At 38.7% G+C, this 23,172-nt stretch overlaps 1 protein-coding gene across 2 annotated transcripts in view; it reads right to left on the bottom strand.

The window, feature by feature from the left end:
- Window positions 1–23,172, bottom strand: part of D-CDES (D-cysteine desulfhydrase) — a 288,605-nt gene that overhangs the window by 162,210 nt on the left and 103,223 nt on the right. For both annotated transcript variants that reach the window (XM_089796697.1, XM_089796698.1), the window contains exon 6: window positions 3,192–3,290. In XM_089796697.1, coding sequence (XP_089652823.1) covers window positions 3,192–3,290 — 99 coding nt within the window. The remainder of the gene's footprint in view (window positions 1–3,191; window positions 3,291–23,172) is intronic.

Genomic DNA, 23,172 nt, shown 5'->3' with positions numbered 1-23,172 from the left:
TGTTGCTAAGAGAAATGTCAAATAAAGGATTGAGGGAAGTCACCATCAAGACGATGGAGGCCATTTTAAAACATGATTTGATTCTAGACACTGCAAGTAAAAACAGGACAGTCAACACCTTACCCCATTCCTTGGATAATTGGCGAGCCCATCTATTGGTTGAGTACTCCAAGAACACTTTTGAATGTGAGTTGATGGATGGCCATGTAGGCGATGAAAGATACAAAGTTATTGATGACATCATTTACTTCTGCGGGAAGATCTACTTAGTACCTGACACGGAACTGAAGAAGTTGATTATGGAAGTTTTGCTAGACCCGGATTTGCATTTTCTTGAGAAGCAAATTTTGGGATAGGAGGACTGTAATGTCCTTGTCATAAAATAAATATATTTATTTCTCCTTCTCTTCTCTTGCATGCATCGTGATGATGGATCATGAAGTGTGATCCAAAATGTTGATGTAAAAAAAAATTCGCACAATCAAAGCCAAAAAACATAACACAACACTGATGGATTGTAGAAATCTAATAGCTCTTATAAATATATTTAATTAAACTTTGTTAATGAGTCGATTGATTTAATATATATCAGACCCATTTTTAATTTAATTGTTTCCGTAGGTAAGTATGGTCATTGGCTATCTTTGTACACCCTCGAAAGTTTTCTCGACGAGTATTTAAGCACAGCATGTAGGTAGTCGTAGGTATGCAATTTGGATTATTTCTTATGTACTGCGAATTCCTGTTAGAGTTCTCTATTGTTCGCCATTTTGGAAGTGAAAGATCTTCCTTACTTGGCTCTCACGGTTTTGGTGGGATTCAACCCTCACCCTATTTTGTCTCTGTAACATTCACTCAAATCTGGCAAATCAGAGCAATATTTCTATTTTTAAGTATTATTTTGGAATATCATTGTGCTTGGATTTCATCTAGATCTATCTTTGTTTGTGTATTAACAAGATTGCATTCACAGTCGGTGGTTGATCGTTTCTAGCTCCAGCACCTATCCGTGGCTCGCAAAACATTCTCGCGCTACCTCCCCCTTACCATATGACCTACTATCTATACCGTACAGCCAAGCTAGTGACACATCTTCATCACCGTACGGACTATCTTCCTATCCACTGTATGGCTACAGGCCTCTCCATATGGCCAAGTCCTGTCCATTGTACACCACTGCCTCCACTATTGTATGGCCCTCTATGGCTCACCATACGGACATTGTTTCCATCTAGCTTCATACTGTACGGTCTGCACCGTACAGCCATCTCTCCTCAGCATACATTCTCCTCTTCAACCATACAACACTTTAACCAAGCCGTACTGCTTCTCCAAATCATCATACACCATTGTTTCATCAGTTGTTTCACACGAAGGGGGAAACGGGAACATTACACACAAACACTTATAGAAGATCCACAAATCAATCTTCCAACTACTTGGACAACCAAACTGTTGCTCAACTACCTATTTACTCTAGCTCAAGAGAAAATAACCCATTTACACATCGCAAATGAAAGTTAGAAGCTAAAAATAGCCTTTATAATCCTCTTTTTTAGGGTTGTAGATGTAAAAAAATAATTGAATTTGCAACACAAATCAAATTGGACGCTAACTTTGATAGTCTATGGGACCAAGTTCGTCGGTGGTTTGTTGTTTTGCAGATATATCCGCTTGTGTCCGAATTGGGCATGGTCTATTTCAAACCACCTGCCTATGGGCCAAACCCTATCGAGACCCACAAGAAAACCAAACCAGAACCATAGACCAGTTTGAATTGTTAAGGATCTAGGGCCCTTACGGGCGAACTAGATATCCTAGTATTTTTACAATGAAAATACTTGAGTTTTGTTAATTTGCTAAATTGTTATGTATTGAGCTTTTAAATGTTTATGGTGAATGGTTTATCAATGTTATGATATGCATATTGGAATTCTCTCTGTAATATGTATATATATAAATTCTCCTTTTTATATTAGCTGTCCCCTATCGTCCCCTCCAAATTGTCTCTGAACCATACTTGTACCGGAAACATGTCCCCGTCCCTAAAACTTTGTGGAGCATAGTTTAATAGTCAAATCCAAACTGAAATAGGCAACTAAATTGATTGTATATTACTAAGTTTATCTATAAGCAACTAAATCACCTGTTGGCACCTACAATCACTATTCCATATGTTGCAGATTTGATTCAAATGAATATACTGATGGCTGCACCATACACACTGCCTAACCTTCAAAATATCGCTGCTGGAAAATAGAAATGTTTTCATAAACATGAATGAATTTTTTATTTAGTTATCCATCAATTCATAAATAGACTAAAAAATTGAAACATAGCCCATAAAACAGCAACTGATACGGATTTACAGGCATAGAACTCTCACTACAATAAAATTGCACTTTTGAAAATATAACTCTTTCTATAACAATGAAAAAAACTCCCAATGCCCCAAGAATGACTCTTCAATGGTTCTTCACATTTCTTGCGCTCTCAAAATAGCTTGACAGACCAGCACAAATAGGTAGAAAAAGTGTTGTCCCTGCAATAGCCAAATTAACCTTTTGGACTACCCCCTCTAACATTTTGACCCAAGCCCATGAGAACAGGACTCACATTCTAGACCCTCACACTCAATGTGGCTGGGAACTAGTCCTATCCAAATAAGCATTATTTTTCACAATCTTTGCAATAATGGTTGAAAAATCTTACAAGTAATCGTGAGCCTATCAGGTGCCTGAGCAACTCATGGTATTACTTGCTGCTATGTAACAAAAAAAAATCACTTACAAGCTTTTCTCAGAAATTGTCAAAATCGCAGGAAAACCCTCCAAAAACAAGTGAATTTATTGAACTGTAGTCTTCTACTTTATTCAATTTCCTTGCTATAGACAGCTATATCTTTACCCAAGCTTAATATATTTTAATTAAGGTATTCACAGCCCACATTCTAGTGTAGAATCTATGGATATTTCAGACTCCAACACTCCTACAAATTAGTTGTGTCAATAACAATTTTATCAAGAAACAATTTGAATCAGCATCGGTTAACTAAAAATAACATATGCAGAGTTAACCAAGTTGCTATGATATGCCTTTTCAAGAGATTTAGAAAACTGTAAGAGTAAAACTAATTATGTATTATTCCTTCCTATGGAATAACTAAACTTTTCATGTGAAAGAACAATCACCTTCCACAAGCAACCACAATATCATCAAACTTGTCAATACCATCAACCTTTCCTTCTTGCAGTTGTTGCTCCATCTCTCTTACTGCTTCTATGTAGCCCCTAAAAAGCATTAAAAAGAAAAATTAGACAAACTAGAAAATCATAAAACATAGGATTGTGCCTAATAGAAACAACCAAGAAAACAAAAGGTTGTTAACCCTCCCAAAAAATGAATAGCTTCAACTTGGATTAACATCAAAACAATTCCGAACCAGATATGAAATAAAAACACCATAACAAATAGAAGCATTCCAAAGAATCATCTAGAGAATCAATTGAGGTTCAGTGCTAGAATATAAATAGCTGTAGACTGTATATTTCAAGGTTTTTATAACATCAAAACCTTCCAAACGTGCTTGAATTATGATCTACTAGACTACTGGTATAAAAATGATTAAATACAAACTTTGATGTTTAGTTTACTTTATTAAATGAGCCAGTGCATTTATATGCATTATACAGTAGATTTAACTAAGTTTATGAAATAAATAAAAATTTAAGAGCACTTAATCTTTAATATAGTCTTAGCCTTTAGGTTCATTTAAATTTAATAAAATAACCTTTGTTTTGCAGATTTCAACAAAATCCAACAATTTTTCAAGCACCTATTTCAAATTATATACTTTTTAAGTAAAAAATTCTTCTAAAATGCACAATCATATACTGATGGATATTGACAAAGCGATTGTGGTAATGATTGGCCCACTTCATTCTCATGCTGGAGACCAAGGTGCGAATCTCCCCAAGTGACATACCAACATCGGTAGTTGCATTTAAGTGGTACTCTCACTTCCATTAATTGGTAGATAGAAATAGACCCACATGTGGCAAGCATTCAAACCAGAGAAGCATACTAGAGGTGATGACTTAAAGCTCAAGGAGAATGAATTGAGGTGTACTGCTCAAATAAGGATGATGGAACGTACAGCATTTAAGTTGGGTGACCACGAACTGAGGTACTCAAGTGCAAGTTAATCACTAGTTGTCGCCACTCACAGAAGAAAGCCAGGGCATTAAATAATTGTTGAAGACCCTCCGGGAAGGATGCCAAATGAACCAGACCATTTGCGAAAAGCAAAATGGAGATCAAGGTTTGATGCAAGAGGCAACCATCATCCTGGAGCAAGGGCTCTCAAGCGAAAGCCTCTAACTCCTCAATATACATGCCAAATAAGGTAGGGGAGAGGGAACAACCCTGCTTCACCCCAATGGTGCTTTGTATGGGATCAAATAAGCCTTGTTGAGTCCTGAATCTGCCTACCACGCTCTCATACGCCCTCATGATGGTTATCAAAAGAATCTCTAGAACCCCTATATCCCAAATCTCTGAAACAAGGTTACTTGAGAAACAATATCAAACGTTTTTTGGACATCCACAAAGCAGTAGTAGACTTTCATAGAACAGTGCCTAGCCTCCTCAATGATAGCCCATAGAGTTAAAATGTGGTCCATAGTCTAAAAGTCTTACTTGAAACCACCTCACACCCTCGTCCTAAGATGGAGCTAATCCAACTCCCTGGAAAGAATAGTGTGCAACACTTTGGCATATAGCTTGGAGAATGTAAGTCCAACCATAATGGTCCTATAGTTGGGGTCTAAGGCTGGCCCTGCCTTGTGAATCGGATGACTGATATGTCGCGACCAAGAAGGAGGCATACCAGAACACACCACCCTATTGAAGAATGTAGAGAGGAAGGGGTGCAAAAATTGTAATACCAAGCTCAAAAAGCTCTTCCTCCTCGTCTATAGCTCTGTTGTTGTTCATAAATATGACAACCTCACTGATGTTGGAAATGGTGGAAAGATGGCAATGTGGTGGGAGGGTGAGGAGGAAGACAAGTTGTTCGGGAAGGTCGTAAAGGGTGGATGTGTTCGCAACCAAGGACCTAGGGTCCAGTGTGGAAGGGGGGATGACAGAGAAAAGGGTGCACCAAAAGGACTAGGGGGACTACAAAAGCAAGGTGCAAAGGAATCTATAGTGCAAGGCAATGAACAACCTCTTTTCACAATGAAAGAAGCAACGGTAGGAGGGATTCAACAAGGTGAACTTGACAGCACCTGTGGAAGAGGTAGCACAACTGAGTGGTGGAAGGACTTGCAATCCTAGTCACACCACTAGTTTATGGGGCAAAAACTCTGAGAGGTTGAGCGATGCAAGAAGGAGAGGAGGGTGGACCCCCAAAGCATTGTACCAAGGTGATCAAACAAAATGGAGGTGCACCCAATGGCAAAGGAGAGATTGAGGAGGACGAGTCATCTGAGGTAGAGGGTGAAGAGGTCTTGGCCCCTGTCATCAAAGGAAATGGAAGTGCGGGTGGAAGGCACCTTTGAGAAGCAGGGGGGCAAGGGAAACCATAAGGGTAAGGCTAAGGAGGGTATGGTTAGCCAAAGGAATGTGGGAGATGGCAAAATGGTTGATGGAGGGAATGAGAGAGACACAGGAGAGGACATAATCCACGACATTTGCACCACCGCACTGAGACCAACAAGTGAAATGCCAAAGCCAGGAAGAGGGAAGAGACCATTAAGGATCGCAAAGCCTAATGACTTGCATAGCTGGAGTAGATCACGATCGTATCTCATAAGGGGTCCGTCACTATCCTCTGAAGAATGGTGCTTGCCCAAGGTGGACAAGCTTGACTCAGAGATACAAACCGAATCTGTTGCCCAATCACGGATGGGGGGTCTGGTGGTCTTTGGTATGTGCATTAAAGTCCCCCACAATGATGATGTCTCCCATGGACAAAGAACAAGTGATGCAATGACACAAATCCCCAAAAGGATCCCCATCCTGATGACCCTACATAGCATAAGATGAGGACGGTAGGAAACAGCTAAAAAGAATGAAAATGTCCCTAATATCTATAGTCGAGTACCTAATCTAGATCCACATAAATCTAGCTAAGTTGTCATAATACACCACAAAGTCATACTCAACAAGCAACCATTAACCAAAGAGGTGACCCCACCAAAGCCTCTATCCCAAACCACCCACCTAACCTCATCCCTAAAAGTCGATACCCACTAAAAGTTGGTAACCGCCAAGAGAGGATGAGCAGGGCCCTCATGCCTCTCTGTAACCAAGAGAATGTCAACAAAATCCATAGCATCATGGAGAAGACTTGAGATGGGCCATAAATAACCATTGTTGTTCCAAAAGTTGACATGGAGGGAGCAACCCAAAGACTTCCTCATGCCCAAGTGCCTCTCCAATCATCATTTGGCCTTGGTGTCCAACCTCAATTTCCATCCCAAACGTAAAGAATCTCAAATAACTGTCCTCAAGTTCCTAATGATGGCCCACTTCCCACTGTGCTTAGCTTCAACCACAAGGCCCCGGCAATGTTTCAATTCCCCAACCTATGGTTTTGTGAGATCCTCATCAAGGTCAATCTTAGTGGGAAGAGGGAAGAGCTTCCTCCTCTCCCTAAGGACCCGAAGGCAATTAGCCAATGAAAGGAGTCGGAGAAAGAGGGTGTTGTCATGTCCAATCCAAGCCATGTCAAGTATGGTGTCTGTGATGTCGAGTTGATTGCTAAGAAAGGAGTAACCGGCAATAAGTGGTTCGAAGGGAGGGAAGGCCTCAGACCCTCAATTTGACCTCCCAAGCCAAACTGACCAGTTCATCCCCTATCTTGGCTTGAACTAGCTCTTCCACCCCGGAGAGGCGAGTTGGGTTGGTCTTGCTACAAATTAAAGCCCAAGACTTCAATTATTGCTCAGTTTCCAATTTAAGAGAGCATTGCTTATTATCAAGCTTGGGATGTTTCTCCTTCAGTTCATGAATTTCTTGCAGATGTGTTTTGTTATAGTTAGCTTGGGTTCTGAGATCAACAATATTATTGAGGGCAGTATTCAATTTAGTAGAAGTCTCCAAGCCATGCTAGGCATTAGAGTCCAATTATTTTCTCAACCCTATCATCATCTCGGAAAGGGAATGCATTGCCTTGTAGGTAGAGATTTTCAAACTCCAGTTTTGTGATCCTTGTTGGGACTCAAATTTGCGCCCCCAATTTGAGTACCATTTAAAGCTTTTGAGCCCTTATAAGCACATTAAATGAACGTATACACGACTATCCTTTTGAAGATATATTCAGTATATTCATGTGTCTTGTGAAGATAAATTGTCATTCTAAGTCATTCTGTGAAGTTCCGTTTTGAGCAATGTTCAAATCTGCATTTTTGCTCGAGTGTCAAACAGCGACAGGTAACTTAATTTGCATTTAAATATCTCGCACCCAGTAATGTTTCATGACTCGCTGCTTTAAGAGTGTTTAGTATGCATATCAAAGAACCTATGTTTCAATTTTCAAGTCGTTTCAACATGTTTTGACTAGATTTTGAATCCCTCAAAGTCGGTTGTTTACTGTTGTCATGCTGATGCAAATTGTTCAGAATTCTGGAAGGCCTTGCTTGACCTGTTATAACTTTGAGCCTGTTGACCAAAATGAGAAAATTCCTTTTGCATTACATTTTAGAGGTCAGAGACTTATTATGTTTCAGATTTGAACTTATGAAAAATCCGTTAGATCAATTTTTGAACATGATTCCAAATGCAATTTCTAAAATTTTACTGGTGTCAAGAAGTGTTGATTGATTAGCACCCCTATTCGGGATATCATAACTTCGAATCCGTGATAGGTGAAATCAAATGGATTGTACCATTGTGTTTGTTATGAGGTTTTCACACCATCGCCCCAAAATTTTGGGGACCCCCCTTTTTTTGATTGCCTTGGAAAATTTTTGTATTGTCCAACAATTTTTCGATTTTTCATGAGTTTTTGAGCCTTGGACACCTTCAGGCCAGTGGGAAAGACTCAGCTTATTTCCACCCGGTTTCGCTTGATTTTCCAAAGCAACCAATTTCATCTTTAGGCCGGACAAAATTTCAACATGCAATACTTGGCAGGATAAAATTGTAGATTTGTACTTGGATGATTTCTTTTGAAAATCCAGATATAACTGTGTAAATTTGAATAATCTTTCAAAAGGGAAATTTTGTCAGACTTGAGTTTTGGAAAATCTTAAATTTTTCTTTGGTGAAAATTTTAATTTTGTAGAAATGAGGCTAAATTGCAAAATCGATTTTTGACTCTAGAGGCAATTTTATTTTTGTCATAAAAATCTAAATGGCATAGCAAAATCGATTTGGACAGAAATTGCAAAAAATTGTTTAAATAGATTAAAATTGCCTTGAAAACTTTTTTGCCTTCAATGAAATTGGTAATTTAATATTGAAAAATGGCTTTTGGAAATATTTAACACCCCAAGGCACCATTTAATTTCTTTTTGCAATTTAGAACAAATTGGCAATTTTAAAGGGCAATTTTCAGTTGGCAAAGTTAATTCTTAGCGAAGTATTTAATTGTGGGCCATAATTTTGAATTAATTTTTGTTTTTTCTCCCCTCCAGGTCCAAGTCGGTCAGCTGGCAAGACATGTGGAGTTGGGTATAAGAGGCGATCATTCCCCCTTTCTCCCTCATTCCTCATTCATTCTTTTCCATGCTTGAGCGAGTTTTCTTGTGAAGAGCAGATTTGGTGTGTGGCAAATTTGCTTCGAGGCAGATTTTCTCCTTATTGGGCCACTTTGCAAGGGCAGTTCAGATTTCTCCATTGGGCAATTTTCCTTCCAAGGCAGTTTTCCTCCATTTTTTGGCGATTTTGGTCTTGAGGGCAGATTTCCCTTCAATTGGCAATTTTTCTTAAGGGCAGATTTGGCCTTTGTCTTTAGCAATTTTTGGTGAGAAGACAGCTTAGTTGCCGGATTCGTCCCCTGCTGCCCAGATTCGGGTTCAGGTCCGTACTGGTCCGGATTCGTCCCTGGGTTCAATTCGGGTCTGGGCAGGGTCCTTAGTTTTGACTGTGGATTCGTCCGGGTCCTTGCTGAAGCGAACCCAGATGAACCCACAGCGAACCCAAGGCTAAAACAACATTAAAGAGTGTGTTTTTTTAATTGTTTTCTTATGCAACTCTCAAAGGAACTTAATAAAAAACATTTCACTCATCTAATCCCTTATGTCAAGGAGGAGGACGATGATATAGCAGCATATGGGACTAGTGGAACCAGTTTGGGTTCCAATGATGAAGATCTAGATATAGTTGCAGTTGGGGATGAAGCCATTGATCCCTCATTTTGTGATGATCCATTTGACCCTTGAAGGGCATTTGATACTATGATTATTGATAAACTACTAAAAACTTGTCATCTATCATCATGTTTCAATCTTTATTACTTGATGAACTAGTCTTTCTTTTGCAGTTTAGTAATTCAATGTATTATTTGATGAACTAGTCTATGTTTTGCAATTTAGTAATTCAATGTATAATTTTCTTTACAATCATGAAGATAGATTAATGAGCGAGCATTTAATGCTTTTAGATTCAGGTAAAAACAAGTTTTGAAGGGACCCGAAACCCTTTGGCATTTGGCATTGATCAATGATCAAGCAACAATTGTTCATATTGTGAAATGACTTTGTTTTGCAACTATGCATGTTTCTCTTGTGTGTGTGTGTATGTATATATATATATATATATACACACACACTCACGAACCCAAATGGGGAAATAAAAAATTGCCCGAATCTACGAACTGAACTCCGAACCCGAACCCGTCCCCAAACCCGAATCGGCAACTTAGGAAGACAGATTTTTCATGGTGTTGGCAATTTTTTGCAAATTCTGATTTTTGCAAGGAGCTGCAATTTTTATTTTTATTTTGCCCTAGGTTGGGCAATTTTATTTGGAGGTGAATTACATGGTAAAATTTTGATTTGGAAGGGATTTGAAGTTCTTGAGGTCTGATCCTAAATTCTGAAAAGTCACTGTTTGGCTGTTGGTTAAAATAAATTTTCCTCATTTAGAGTTGAAAGGGGTCCTTAAGTTGACATCCTTCTTTCGTTCTAGTCTAAGGATTGCTTCCCTTGGTTCTACTAGCCTTCTAGTCCACCACTCTACCATCCCGTAATAGGGCGATGAGCTAAAGGATATTAGTGCAAGTAAGAATCCCATGCAGACAAACACTAAGAAAGACAGAGGATATGATGCCCAAAACACCTTTCTTCTCGAAAATGAAGCGAATAACTGACACCAATATCAGTATAGTGGACATGATACCGATGAAGGACAGACTAAAGGAAGGACAATCCCCCTTGGCAAAGAAGATATACAAAAGCAGAATTGTACAGCAGCAACTTTTCCTCCTACATTGCCGTGTCTTGAATTGATTATGGAATGTGCATCCAGATTTGATCTAAACAGTAAATCGATCATTTTTGATGAAGGGAAGAGAGTGTTGGCCAAGATTGGTGAACAAGCAATCGAAGAAACATTCAACATTCCTCGGTACAAAAGCATGACAGTTGTGATGATGGATCAGGCAACCAAATCATTTCAAGATAGGCCTATTTCATGCATCTAAAGTAGAATTGGATTCACGAGGGAAAGAAAGGAGTTAACAGATCATCGAGGTTCACAATGGCAGATTTCAAACCAGAATATGGCGATCTTGTTGTTCTTCTCAACCGAATCATGGGCCTAGCTCAAGGTATGCAATTCGAAAACCGGATGTACGTCTTCATTGATGAAATTGAAAAGGGAAAAGGAAGATTTGATTGGGCTAGGATCATAAGCGAGAAATTAGAATTGCAACTTAGAACCGTACAAAACCAAAGGCAATTCTACATGGGATCCTATCTGTTTTACTTAATTGCTAGATTGTACAAGAGTCTGGGACTTAGGGCCTTAGGAGAAATTGGTAGTGGGCTGGGGCAATATTTGGGGCATGAATGCTATCCTTAGCTCCATCTACACAACAACAAGGATTACAAGATATTTTGTGATGCCTTTGCCATGAAGATGGTAAGGGTATTACAAGGGACACTTGTTAAGAGACTTTCACCAGAAGCAGAAGCAAGAATTAGGAAGTATGGGAGTTGGTTCATCCAATTTCGCAATTTACATACATCAGAGTGGTAGGAAGCACAATTTGTCCCAACAGACTTCCAAGGTACCCACCCGACAAGGTAGTTTTAATGGAATTGGCTAGGCAGCTTGAGCACTATGATAGAATAATGAGAAATGAAGGAAAAACAGGCGTTACCTTCTCAATCATAATTGGCAATGATAGTTGCCCAAATTGGGCCTCCTTTGCAATTGCGGAGAAGGAATTGGAATGGTATCATCTAGGATGGTACAGAGCAAGGCAAGGATTTGATCCTAATGGTCTTATCAAGGCATCTCATGGAAACGAATTTAAACATGTTCCCACCATAGAGGACTTTTGGGCCAATGCTAAGGATGATTTTCATGTGAGAAAGCTAGTTTTCTCAAGATTGTCGGTGAACATGATGAGAGATATCAGATGGAGAGGCCTTGATATTCCCGATCAACTAGAGGATGACGGAAATGTGCTGAGAGAAGATTATGATACAGTAGAAGGAACAAAATTGAATTCATTGGATTGGTATGACCATCAGGATCCTTCCTTGGAGGTAGTCACAAGGGTAGTAGATTTACATACTGAGTCGTGGTATAATGAAAGACTAAGGAAGCTACAAAGACAAAGGATTCCCCTTACCTATGAGATGATGAAGCCAAAAGAGAGACAAACAGAATCAGTCGGACAGAGGAATGAAGGAAGTAGCCGACAACGAGAAACGGTTAGAAACGGCAAGAAGAAAGCTTTGGAGGTTGAAAAAAGTAAAGAACATCAGGAACCTCCAACCAAGAGACAACACGCAACGCCGTCAAGAGAAAGTATAATTGAGGCGAGAAGCCAAGAGGTCATTTGAAGTGATAAAGGGACCGCAGTAGAGGTGAGCTCTAATTCAGAATCAAGTGGTTACAGTGAAAGTACCGAGTACTCCCCTCTCTCGGAGAACCAACAAGGAGATGGTATGGCAGTTACTAGTGGAGAAGAGGATGGATCGATTGATATTGAAGAGATAAGTCAAGCGCCCGAGGCCATTGGTGATGCTTTGTTAGTCCAACCGAATCTAGATTTGGGGAGATGCACTGCACCACTATGGTTAAGGCAAATGCTAATGCCAACAGGCGAGGTGGTAGTTGCCCATACAGTTGAAGACATCCAAGGATTAATAGAAAAGGGTGATAGTGAGAACCAAAAGCAAATGACAAAGACAGTGGCAAAGGTAATTAGAAGCGACAATGATGGTCACCGAAAGGTTCAGATTGCTATACCAACAGTCGATAAGGCAGTGGGTGAAATTGCGGCCTAGGAATATGAGATAGTAGAACACAACTTGGGAATAAATACGGATGATATGGAATGTGAGGAGATCCAGGAAGGTATAGCATCAATCAGAGAAAGGTTGAGGAAGGCAAATGAAAGAATAGTAAAGTTGGAGGCCGAGAACAAATATTGGAGAGATTGCCAGCCCATCCAATAGTTGCACCAGACAGCCCTTCCTCAAGACAGTGGGAGCAATTCAGAAGAGATATCAGCTTAGCTACATTAAGTCAGGGATTGGATCCACGATACAATCCAAGATGGGCGAAATTTCTTGCCTTCTTTCATCTTGACATTCCAGTCATTAGTGACTGTTAGAGACAAGTTCAGATTATTCGAAGAGGAGTGGAAAGGTTTCCTTCCTATCAAAGATTTGGCTATTCCTAGGCTACAGGCGTTCATTGGGCTACCAGAAGCATATTTGGAGAGGGCCAAGTTGGTTGATGAGAGAGGATTGAGTACAGTAGAATCTTGGTTTGTTGCATTGACTACCAGATTTAGAACACTTGAAAAAATACATGACGAGATTGCACGGCACAGCCCAAGCGTCAACACTTCCATTTCAACCATGATGAGCGATGTTGGGATGACACTTGATTTTGAGGATATCAGAGAAGAGGATATCAATGAGACAGATTTTGGATCGAGGTTGGATGAGTTAGGAAAGGTTGCTATCAAGAAAAAGCATTTGGGCACCCTTTCCTCTCTCAATGTTTTTATTGGATTTGTGAAAGAATAAGATCATGAAAAGATACTACAAGTAGCAAGCGACACGGTGAAGTCAACGGAACTTAGAGCGAAGCAGACACCTTGTCCTCCTATGGAAGAAGTTAACAAAAGGCTAGCTAAGTTCATTGCCTTAGCTAAGAAAATGAAAGAAAAGGGAAGAGTTATATTAGAAGATCATTTGATGTAAGCCCAAGTGGCAATTTTTCTTTCTTCTAGAATAGGACAACTGTCTATTTCTGATTGGCCGGCATTTTGGTGCCTTCTCATTGGTTGCCACTTTTAGACTTTTTTCATTGGTCCATTGAAGAGGTGGCGACTTCTCATTCGCCGATGGGGTGGCAACCCTAATTAGGGTTTTTAGGTCCAATCTGGATCGTTGATCTTGTTTTGATCTCCACCGTCCATTGTATTTTTGGCCCCTATATAAGGCCATTTGCTCTCATTTGTAAAGTGTTGCTAAGATAATGCCAAAATTCGCTATTTCTTTCTCATTGTTGTGACTTGCATGGTGATTAAGAGCCGTTGGTGTTATTGCATGTTTTCTACTTCCAAATAGTTAGAGTTAAATTTCTTTTCAAGTTGTTAAAGTTGGTTGCATTTCAAGTTATTTAAGCAAGAGTAAAGTAGATGGATAGCTGTATGGTAGCATTAGTAGATGTTTGACAAGGATCAATACTAGACTACTAGCATCCTAGTGGCTGGTTGGGAAACCTTGTGTGGTAAACTAGTTCATTTTCCTTTGAATCATTGCATCTGTGGAGGTGGGGCCGCTGGTTAGCCTTCATTAGATTCAATCCCCATCCATTTGCCAACCTTCCATTCATAGGAGTAGGAGTAGAATAGTGAGTAGCTAGGTAGTTTAAGTTTAGAGAAGGAAGTTAGAGAAGTAAGTCAAGTATCAGAACACACCCATTCACCCCCACCACCATCACTTTCCCATCAACATCATCATTGGCAGACACATTCTCCATCATCATCACCATCAACATTATCTGCCACCCGCATATTTCACAAACCAAACCACCATCTCCATCATCCCACCAAAGTCCAAGTCATCCTCAACAATTTGCATAAGGCCGCCTACGTGATTACTAGCAAATCACATTGATAAAACTGAGCGAGTATCCACAAGTGTGAGGAACATTGGAGTTACTCTCATATCCCATAAGCAATAACTTTTCAAGAGAGGAATTGTATGTTTGATACTCCATATCGAATATTCAATTACTAATATGTTATGTAAGTAATACAAGACTCGCATCAATAGTGTTCTACTTTGAAAATTCTTTAAGTGTGTCAATTTGCAAGTCTTGACGAATCTGTCTACACACTTTTCCAAGACCATTCAGTATGCCAAAATCAATATTCTGTGAGTGTTTCCAGTTCTATAAATCCAAGTAGCCCACTTTGATCATTCGCCAAATGCACCAGTTATTCATCATGAGCCCTAATCACAGATTTATACTCTCCTCGTGACAGTGAACCAATGCCCTAGTTTTAGCGCCCCCAAGTTTCAGTTTGACCCGTTTTCGAAGCCAAAACCAAACGCGATTTATTGTTTTCTAACATATTTGTTTGCAAGCAGTTCTAAGAAGGCAACTTTCACAGTCAATATCTTTTGACTAAGTGATCGTCATGACACAAAATCTAACAAGGCAAGAGAATGCGGAACAAAGAATCAATATGCCCGATTTCAAAGTTTAGTCAGGTGTTTCAGTCAATTTTAAAGCCAGTCAGAGGACACCTTGGCACAAAATTAGCCATTTGCAAAAGGTGATAAATTAAGTTCTAAATGATCAATTGATGGCAAATCTTGATCCAGTTTGAATTCAATCATTTCAGAGGATTAATTGACCAATTCGAAATGTTAGGTGTTTTAGTTCGAAATTTTTTTAGCCAAAACTGCTTTGGGGCCCCACTAATTTCAGACTATTGTGATTCTGATTGGGAAATAGAAGATGCTCAAGTAATGTTGTAATATTCTTAAACACCACTTCATTTTAAGATGTGTGCAAAGCAATGCAAATCAAATAGGTATATGACAAATATACATAGTGAATGATAAAGAGGATGAATATATGAGGGAGGATCCACTATGTAAAATTATTTTGGACCCATGTAGGTGTCAGGTTGTTATAACTCACACCCTATGGGAGGATTTTATAACGCATTACACTTGAGAACTTGTTGCATAACCAATGGGTAATTTTTATTTTTTAAAAATTCATATCCCCTTTGAGGTGTGGCTTTGTGCATACTTGAGTAAAATGAAATTGTGATCTTGACAATCACCATGTGTATTTCTGACACCAAATCAAAAGGGGGATATTGGTGTTTTATAACTATTGATGATAAAAGAGGTTGTGCTGGAATGATTAAGAATAGGTACCAAGAGCTAGGGATAGTAGCCAAGTGAGGGATGCGTGGTGGCACCCACCCACCGAAAATCAGGAAAGTTGTGCATAAAGAGGAAGACAGAGTGCCTCTTACATCATAAGTGTTTATGATGTGAAACATGAGTTTTGCTTAAGTAGAAACAGGTTTAAAAGGACCCGAAACCTTTTACAAAAAGTCTAGAGAAGAACAAAGAAGAAATCTACAGAGAAAGCTAACTGAAGCAAACATGAAATAGACCTCCAAAAAATCCATCCAAGAGGTCACTCAAAGGACTGCTGAAAAGGACAGCAAAAGAAACAACAAAAGGCCAGCTAAGAAGACTTGATCAGGTCAAGTGACTGGTCTGCAAGGATGTGCATATTTTCAGCCATGGCCTTGACCTCATCAGTTTTGCTCGTGTCCTCAATCTTCTTAGAGTGAGCCCTGGTACGCTTGCTGGGACCCTGAATCTCAACAACCTTAGGGGAGTCCTGACCTTTCTCATTCTCCACTTTCTTCAGCAAAGTGCTCACATTCTCAGCAATTTGTTTAAACAGCTTTTCCAAGTTGCTCAACTTGACTTCCAGTTTTGAAATCTTCCACTGGTTGGCATTAAACTCTTTGTTCATCACCCTATTCTTTGCCTCTAGCTGCAGGATCTTCTACATGAGGTTTTTGACTTGTTCTGCTTTCCCGATCACCTCCGATAGTCAATATGTTGTCCAAGTGTGCGTTCACCATGAGCCGCTTTGCTAGTTTGCTCTACCTCTTTCGAAAGTGTTTGCATATCCCTTCCAAACACTTGCATTTTTTTTTTCATAGCCCCAATCTCCTTCAGTATTATAACAGGGTTACGTACAACCCTTTAGTAGACCCTGTCAAACCTTCAGACCTATCAACCAAATCAGGATGTAGCCCCTGTTCATCAGACTCCTCATTATCCACCTCCCCATTATGCCTAAATTTCTTCTCCTGACGTCTTGAGGGATATCTCTTCCTCTCCATCCTACAGGCCAAGGGTTCATCATCCTGCATGTGAAACATGAGTTACAGTTGACAGTGGAAGTCTTTTTCCCTCTCCCTTTCTACACCAACATCAAGATGCATTATGGAGGGAGAGTGGTTTTATGAAATGGAGAGAGCAGTTTTATGGTTAGGAGAATCGCGTGTAAAGGAAGCAGGAGGACTTGGAATGCAACAGATGAGGGTGCTATGGGATCCATCTACAGCAGTCATCTTGGGGGCTGCAAGAAGGAGACAGTAATTGCTAGTAATGCTTGATCTCCAGTAATTCGGGAGGCACAAGGGTGAAGTGGCGAGGTTGTCATCCGCACACTATAGTCAAGGAGGCGTTATGGCATTTAAGGAAGGAACAAGGATGAACTCACTACACCAAAGTTTGAGGTGAAGTCGTGAGACTCAGCTCAAGCTCTGGTGTTTTGGACTCCAAATGAAGGGGGAACACGTGTGGTCTTGTTGTTTTGAGCGTCTGTGGAAAGATGCAAAGGCTCCATCCACCTTGTATGAAGTAGATCCGCCTTTTCAATGTATTTCAAAAACTTTGCAGATCACCTTTACACTCATAAATAATGGCAGCGGGGAGACGGTTGACAAAACAGGAGCCACCGAAGAATCACGCAAGAAGAGGACCAGGCAGAGGAAGTTGAGTTGAAGAGAGTTCAAAGAGGATCAAAGGAAATATAGGAACAACTTGCTAATGCAGGGGGGCTCGTAGTTTTTCTCTAGGAACTACATTTTATTCTTGTTAATAAAATAGTAACAAGACTGACCGCCAAACATAAAATTCAGAATTTTAAGCCACCATATGAGTTGAGATTTTCATTTGTGAGAAAAGGGAAGCAGTCCACAGCATTGAGAAGGAGAGAGCAGATTGGAGGCATTCGAACCAGGGGTGGAGGCTCACATTTATGCCACTCTGGAGGACATGATGGTTGTAGATTGCAACATCTTTGTAGAGGTTTTAGTGAGAACATCTGTGTTTCTAAGCCAACCGGGGGAGCAAAACAGGGTTATGAAGCGCCTTTGTTGTATTCCCGTCTAGCGGTTTCCATGTATTTTGAAAGGAAAGGATAAGAATGATTATGAACCAAGACCAAGCGCAGAGAAGCAAAAGATCTGAGGAGGCACAATGACAACAGAAGCCCAAGAGTTGCCAAAGGAAAGCGTAGGAAACATAAAAGAAGCTTTTAGTCCCACATTGGGTGGGCTAAGGTAATTTCTAATGTTTTAATGCCCAAGTGCACACTTAGGAAGTGTCTTTCAGACACAGACTTTTATAAGCCACAAGGCAAGCTCATGAGGGGCCCACTTCGCCGGTTGGAGGATGTAATGAAATCTTGAACCAACATACAACTAGCTGGATAATGACGTGGCATACACATGGCACCAAACAACTGATCAATCGCAAGGCGACATTGGCACGAAGTTCGACATCAAAGATGATGGGGTAGCTTTTAGTTCGACTCTTAGGATGCCGCCATGTGGCAAGATCCGACGGTAGGCACTTTCCCGCATTGTGAAGATGTGCAGGAGTTAGAGAAAGCGAGGAAGTGCCTTGTCGCCATGTGGCAGTAGGCCCGGGTCGACGATGACATGGCAAGGCCAATTTCCCAATGAATCAGGAGGTGCCATGTGGTGGTGACATGGCGAGGGGCCAGTAAGTGATGACATGGCACAATGACTGTGTAAGGGGGTCCAGTAGGAGATTATCATGTAGCAGACCAATGGACCAATCAGAGAGTGCCACGTGGCACCCAGTGGCAGGTGACGGAGCAGATGATTGACCAATCACAGGCTGAAATGTGTCAGGCTCGATCAAACTTGAGTTGACCCAAATGGAAAATAAGAGGGAAAATTCAAAAGGTGCAAAAATATTTTTAAAAAAGCTTTTTTCTCAAAAGTACGTACAGGCATTTTAAATCAAAAAGGATTATATTCTAAAGTTTTGACTTTAGAAAATATTTAAATTTTTGCAAAAAGGAATTGCAGACCTGAAATCTAGTCCAGGGACTTGTTTTTCAAATTGATCTTCTAAGCATCTCCGATGCGCCAACATAGCATTATCATATACCGTTGGAATTGGGAGAGAATGAACTTTCCCGTTTTGAAGTTTGTTCTCGCACAGGAAGCCATATGTTCAAGTTATTCACGATTTTGTACCAGATGCTCATTTTTCAACCACATTTAGTTATGGTAGTTTAGATTTGATGTCTGATGAAATGGTGAACTGGGTGAATGCTAGAGGCAGTAGGGATGCAGTTAGGAACGGATTTTCCCATCTCCAAGTCAATTTAATGAAGGTTTAATCAGCATTTCAAATGCATATCTGATGTTTTTGTGAGGATAAGGGTTTTTCATTATTAAGAAGAGATATTTCAAAGTTTGTTACAAATAATGATGAGATTCCTTTCAGATTTTGGTTGTAGAGAGAAGAGAGATGCTTTGCAACAGCAAGGAATGAAGATTCAAGTGGACACATGTCACTTTCAGATCAGATACGGGATTTCATTCCTTTCCTATATCTTTCGCTTTCCCCTCTCATTGTAAGGGTTCCAGTCTTGAAGAAATTATCTCATTGTTGTGATACCATGTCAATTGCAGTCTGTCTGTGATACCACAAGGTTGGATCCAGAGCTGTATTTCCACAATTTTCTTCAGCATTCTCTCTTGTATGAACAGCAGTAAATGAAGCTAACATAGTTCTGGTCTATTTAATTGTTCTATGGGTCATTTACATGCAGCTTGAATGTATAGTTTCAAAAAAATGAATACAATGAACAACAAACTTCTTAGTTTCATTCTGATTCTCGTCTCCTATCTCTATAATTTGCAATATTTTGTGGTTTAGGGACAAAGAACTTAGACCTGTTTGCATCCCCTTAAGGTTGTATATCATGTATGTTTTGCTGCTGGAACAAAAAGTCAAGTAAGTGCTTGATATATTTGACAGGGTTGTTGGTTATTTAAGAAGGATATTTCATGAGAATGAGGTCTTTATGAACACCGATGCCTGATTCACAAAGTGATAGGATAGATCGGATATCTTAGTGGATGGAATATGTCATTGGTATCGTAGATGTATGTGTGTGATTTATGGAACTGCCCAATAGATAAGGCATTGATTAGCTGCAGGATCAATTTGTTCTTACTATTGCATATTTGGGGATTAGCTGAAATCAAATTTATAATCATCCATCTCCCTTTCCGTTCAAGAGCTGAAAGGACGTCTTCACTTAGCTTGTGGATTTCATAGGATTTGCAATTTGCTACTGTTTTATCTATGTCATTGCATGAGTATAGGAGAAATAAGGGTTTTATCTGCTTTGTTAGATTCAAGTGTATGCTTTTGAACAACCGGTACCATATAAATGAATCTAAGGTACACCCGCCTAGGTTTTGCAGAGCCTGAAGTAGAAGAAGGGTCTAGCCTTATAGTTGACCCAGTGTCTAAAAGGATATGTTGTAGATGGGAAGTAGCTGCCCCTAGATGTATTCTATTCTCATTGGGATAATTTGATGCATTACGTTTTAAAACACCAACAATCCTACCCACCATTCGTTGATAGTTCATTAAAGCAAATGGTAGTCGTGATGCATTGGGGCCAAAGTCCAACCCAAAACATTCATCCAGCAATTTGGCCATTACAACAGTTGTTTGTATCATGTAAACTGAAGGCCAACCAACAAGCCAACACCCAAGCATGTAATATCCCTGTAAGCTTCTAAGAATATCTTTTAGTTATTAATAGTTAAGATGGGCTATCACTTATTAATGAAAATTATCAATTTTGATAAATGTGCCAAAGTCTTGTTTCTATTAAAGTCTAAGTCTAATTCTATGAGTAATTCTTCTTAAATGTAGCAAGTATTCCCTAATTTATTCAGCTATAGAAAAGGCAGCTCAGGAGTCAAAGAGAGCAGCCTGGGAATCTAAGAGGACAGCATTTTTGGCTCAGCAAAGTCAGCTACAGCAGGTGGCAGCGGAGAAGGAGACGAAACTTGGAAAGATTGTTGGGATGATGCAAACAGCTTTGGAGATTCAAATGGAGGCTGAAGCAGATTTGAAGGTACGGACTGGACAAGTGCATAAGGTACAAGCAGAGTTGGACGAGCTTAGAGCACGAACGTCTACCACACCAGGGATGCATCCCTTTTCCAAGTTGTCTAAATCTTGATGTAATTAGTGTTTTGAGTTATGTTGAATTTTGATTTTGTCGTCCGGAGATGACTTTACTTTTTGGGGGGGAAGTTGTCGGTAAAAAGTATTATAGCCAACAGGTAGAGTTGTACCCGAAAGGGCATGTGATGATTGAGTCACCTATTCGGGAAAGTATATGTACATCTCTGAATGGACTATTGGAGCATCATTACAATTTAATCGTTGTAATTGGAAATGCATACTGCTTATATGAATAAAGTATCTTGTTTTGCATTACATTCTAATACCTTAATGCGATAAGTATCTGTTTACCCTATACGGTAAACACATGCTCTAATACCACTATAATGTCCCTGTAAGCTTATAAGAATACTTTTTTTTATTAATAGTTAGGATGGGCTATCATTTATTAATGAAAATGGTCAATTCTGATAAATGTGCCAAAGTCTTGTTGCTATCAAAAACTAAGTCTGATTCTATGAGTAATTCTTCTTAAATGTAGCAAGTATTTCCTAATTTGTATATGAGTAGCATCTGATATCTCCGAACTGAATAAGGATTATTAAATCCCTGTATTATTACAATTGCATTCAAGTATTATATCAAACTAATTGAGTTTCTATGCTGAAAAACGTATTAACTTAAGAGGTTTAAATCTTCACTTTATCCTTGCACAGATCTGACTGCTTATTCCAAATACTATCCTTATAATCTGAATAGTCACGTGCCTGAATTATTATCTCTTGAATTAACATGACCAAACATTACCCTTAATACAGTTCCATGTATAACAATGGCAGTAATACATATAGTTTATGTCTCCTTATCATGAGTCCTGATTGTTCAGTCCACTAGCAATTCCAATATGTAAAGTCTGAACTGAATCGATTCAAGAAATGGCCAATGAAATCTCTGATTGATAGATTATGTTCTTGTTGTAGATCTACTAAGAAGATATAAAATAGATAAATGAAGAATTCTACACGGTGTTGCTGATTGTGCTTGTTGACTGCTCACCATTACTCCCGTTTTGTGCAGATCGTATATCTCTATTTCCCTAATTTGAATATATATCTTTTTTGGAACAATATGGGTGTCATCTCTGGTAGATAATTAGATATCTGCCACTGGCTTGGACAATATGGCCTGTACTCAATCAGAAATGATCCTTTATATCATACACTGTTGTTTGAATGTGGTCAAAGGACTGACTCTGTATTTCAGATGATTCGATGCCCTCTTGCCATTTTCGCTGACCCAATTATGGTGCTGCTAGTGAATGCTAGAGATTCCTCACGCTGTGTTCGGTTGTGACTGCTATTCTTCTCTGCTCCTATAAAATCTTCTGATTTTTTACCTTACCATTCTCGATAATCATCTATCACTTCTATACACTTGAATCTATCCTAAGATGAATCATCCCCGATACCAACATGGCAACGGTGACAAGGATATTATGTATCGATGGCTCTCAATATGCAAATAGACTCGTTGACCATCTGACTCAACAAAGAAGTATTATTTATAATCTTGCAAAGTATTAGATGACCAATCTTCAAATCCTTTTATGTTGTTTTTATTCAGATACGTTTCGATATGTTCCTCTATATATGCTGACTGCAACATATAAAGCATTGAATCTTATTAGTTTTTTCCAGTAGATAATTTTCCAATCTATTTCTCCATTGTCTCTGTCCATTCACTATCCCCCTTTCTATGTTATCTGATGCCTGATCAATATCTAGATAGATGAAGATTTCTCCAGGATTGTGACTATTCTCTATGGTAACTTTATTATAATTCTTTAATATATTATTATATGTAATGATTATATAATATTATATGATAAAATAATTAACATTATGTTAATATTTCATATATAAATATTATCTATTCTATATAATATTTAAGTATTTATTAATATTATGTGTAAAATGCAATCATTTGTCTTTGTATTTTAATATTATTGTAATATAATAATATTAAATTAATATTATTATTCTTATATATTTATATATTAGTACAATTATACTTTTCCATTTTATAATTAATAAACAATATTATACTTCATTAATATTTTAATTTACTAAATGATTATTTATTATTATTAGATTCTCTTTGATTATTAGTCTCTTTTGTTTAATTGTAAAATAACTCTATTATTATTAAAATTAATTTTGGAAATGGGGACATTACAGTAATAATATTAAATTAATATTATTATTCTTATATATTTATATATTAGTACAATTATACTTTTCCATTATATAATTAATAAACAATATTATACTTCATTAATATTTTAATTTACTAAATGATTATTTTTTATTATTAGATTCTCTTTTATTATTAGTCTCTTTTGTTTAGTCGTAAAATAAGTCTATTATTATTAAAATTAATTTTCGAA

Source organism: Cupressus sempervirens, chromosome 8 (genome assembly GCF_028749045.1).
Source record: "Cupressus sempervirens isolate cs-2001-9-10 chromosome 8, ASM2874904v1, whole genome shotgun sequence".
Taxonomy (NCBI): Eukaryota; Viridiplantae; Streptophyta; class Pinopsida; order Cupressales; family Cupressaceae; genus Cupressus; species Cupressus sempervirens.
Note: the sequence above shows the minus strand (reverse complement) of the source record. Positions and strands in the feature narration are given on the sequence as shown.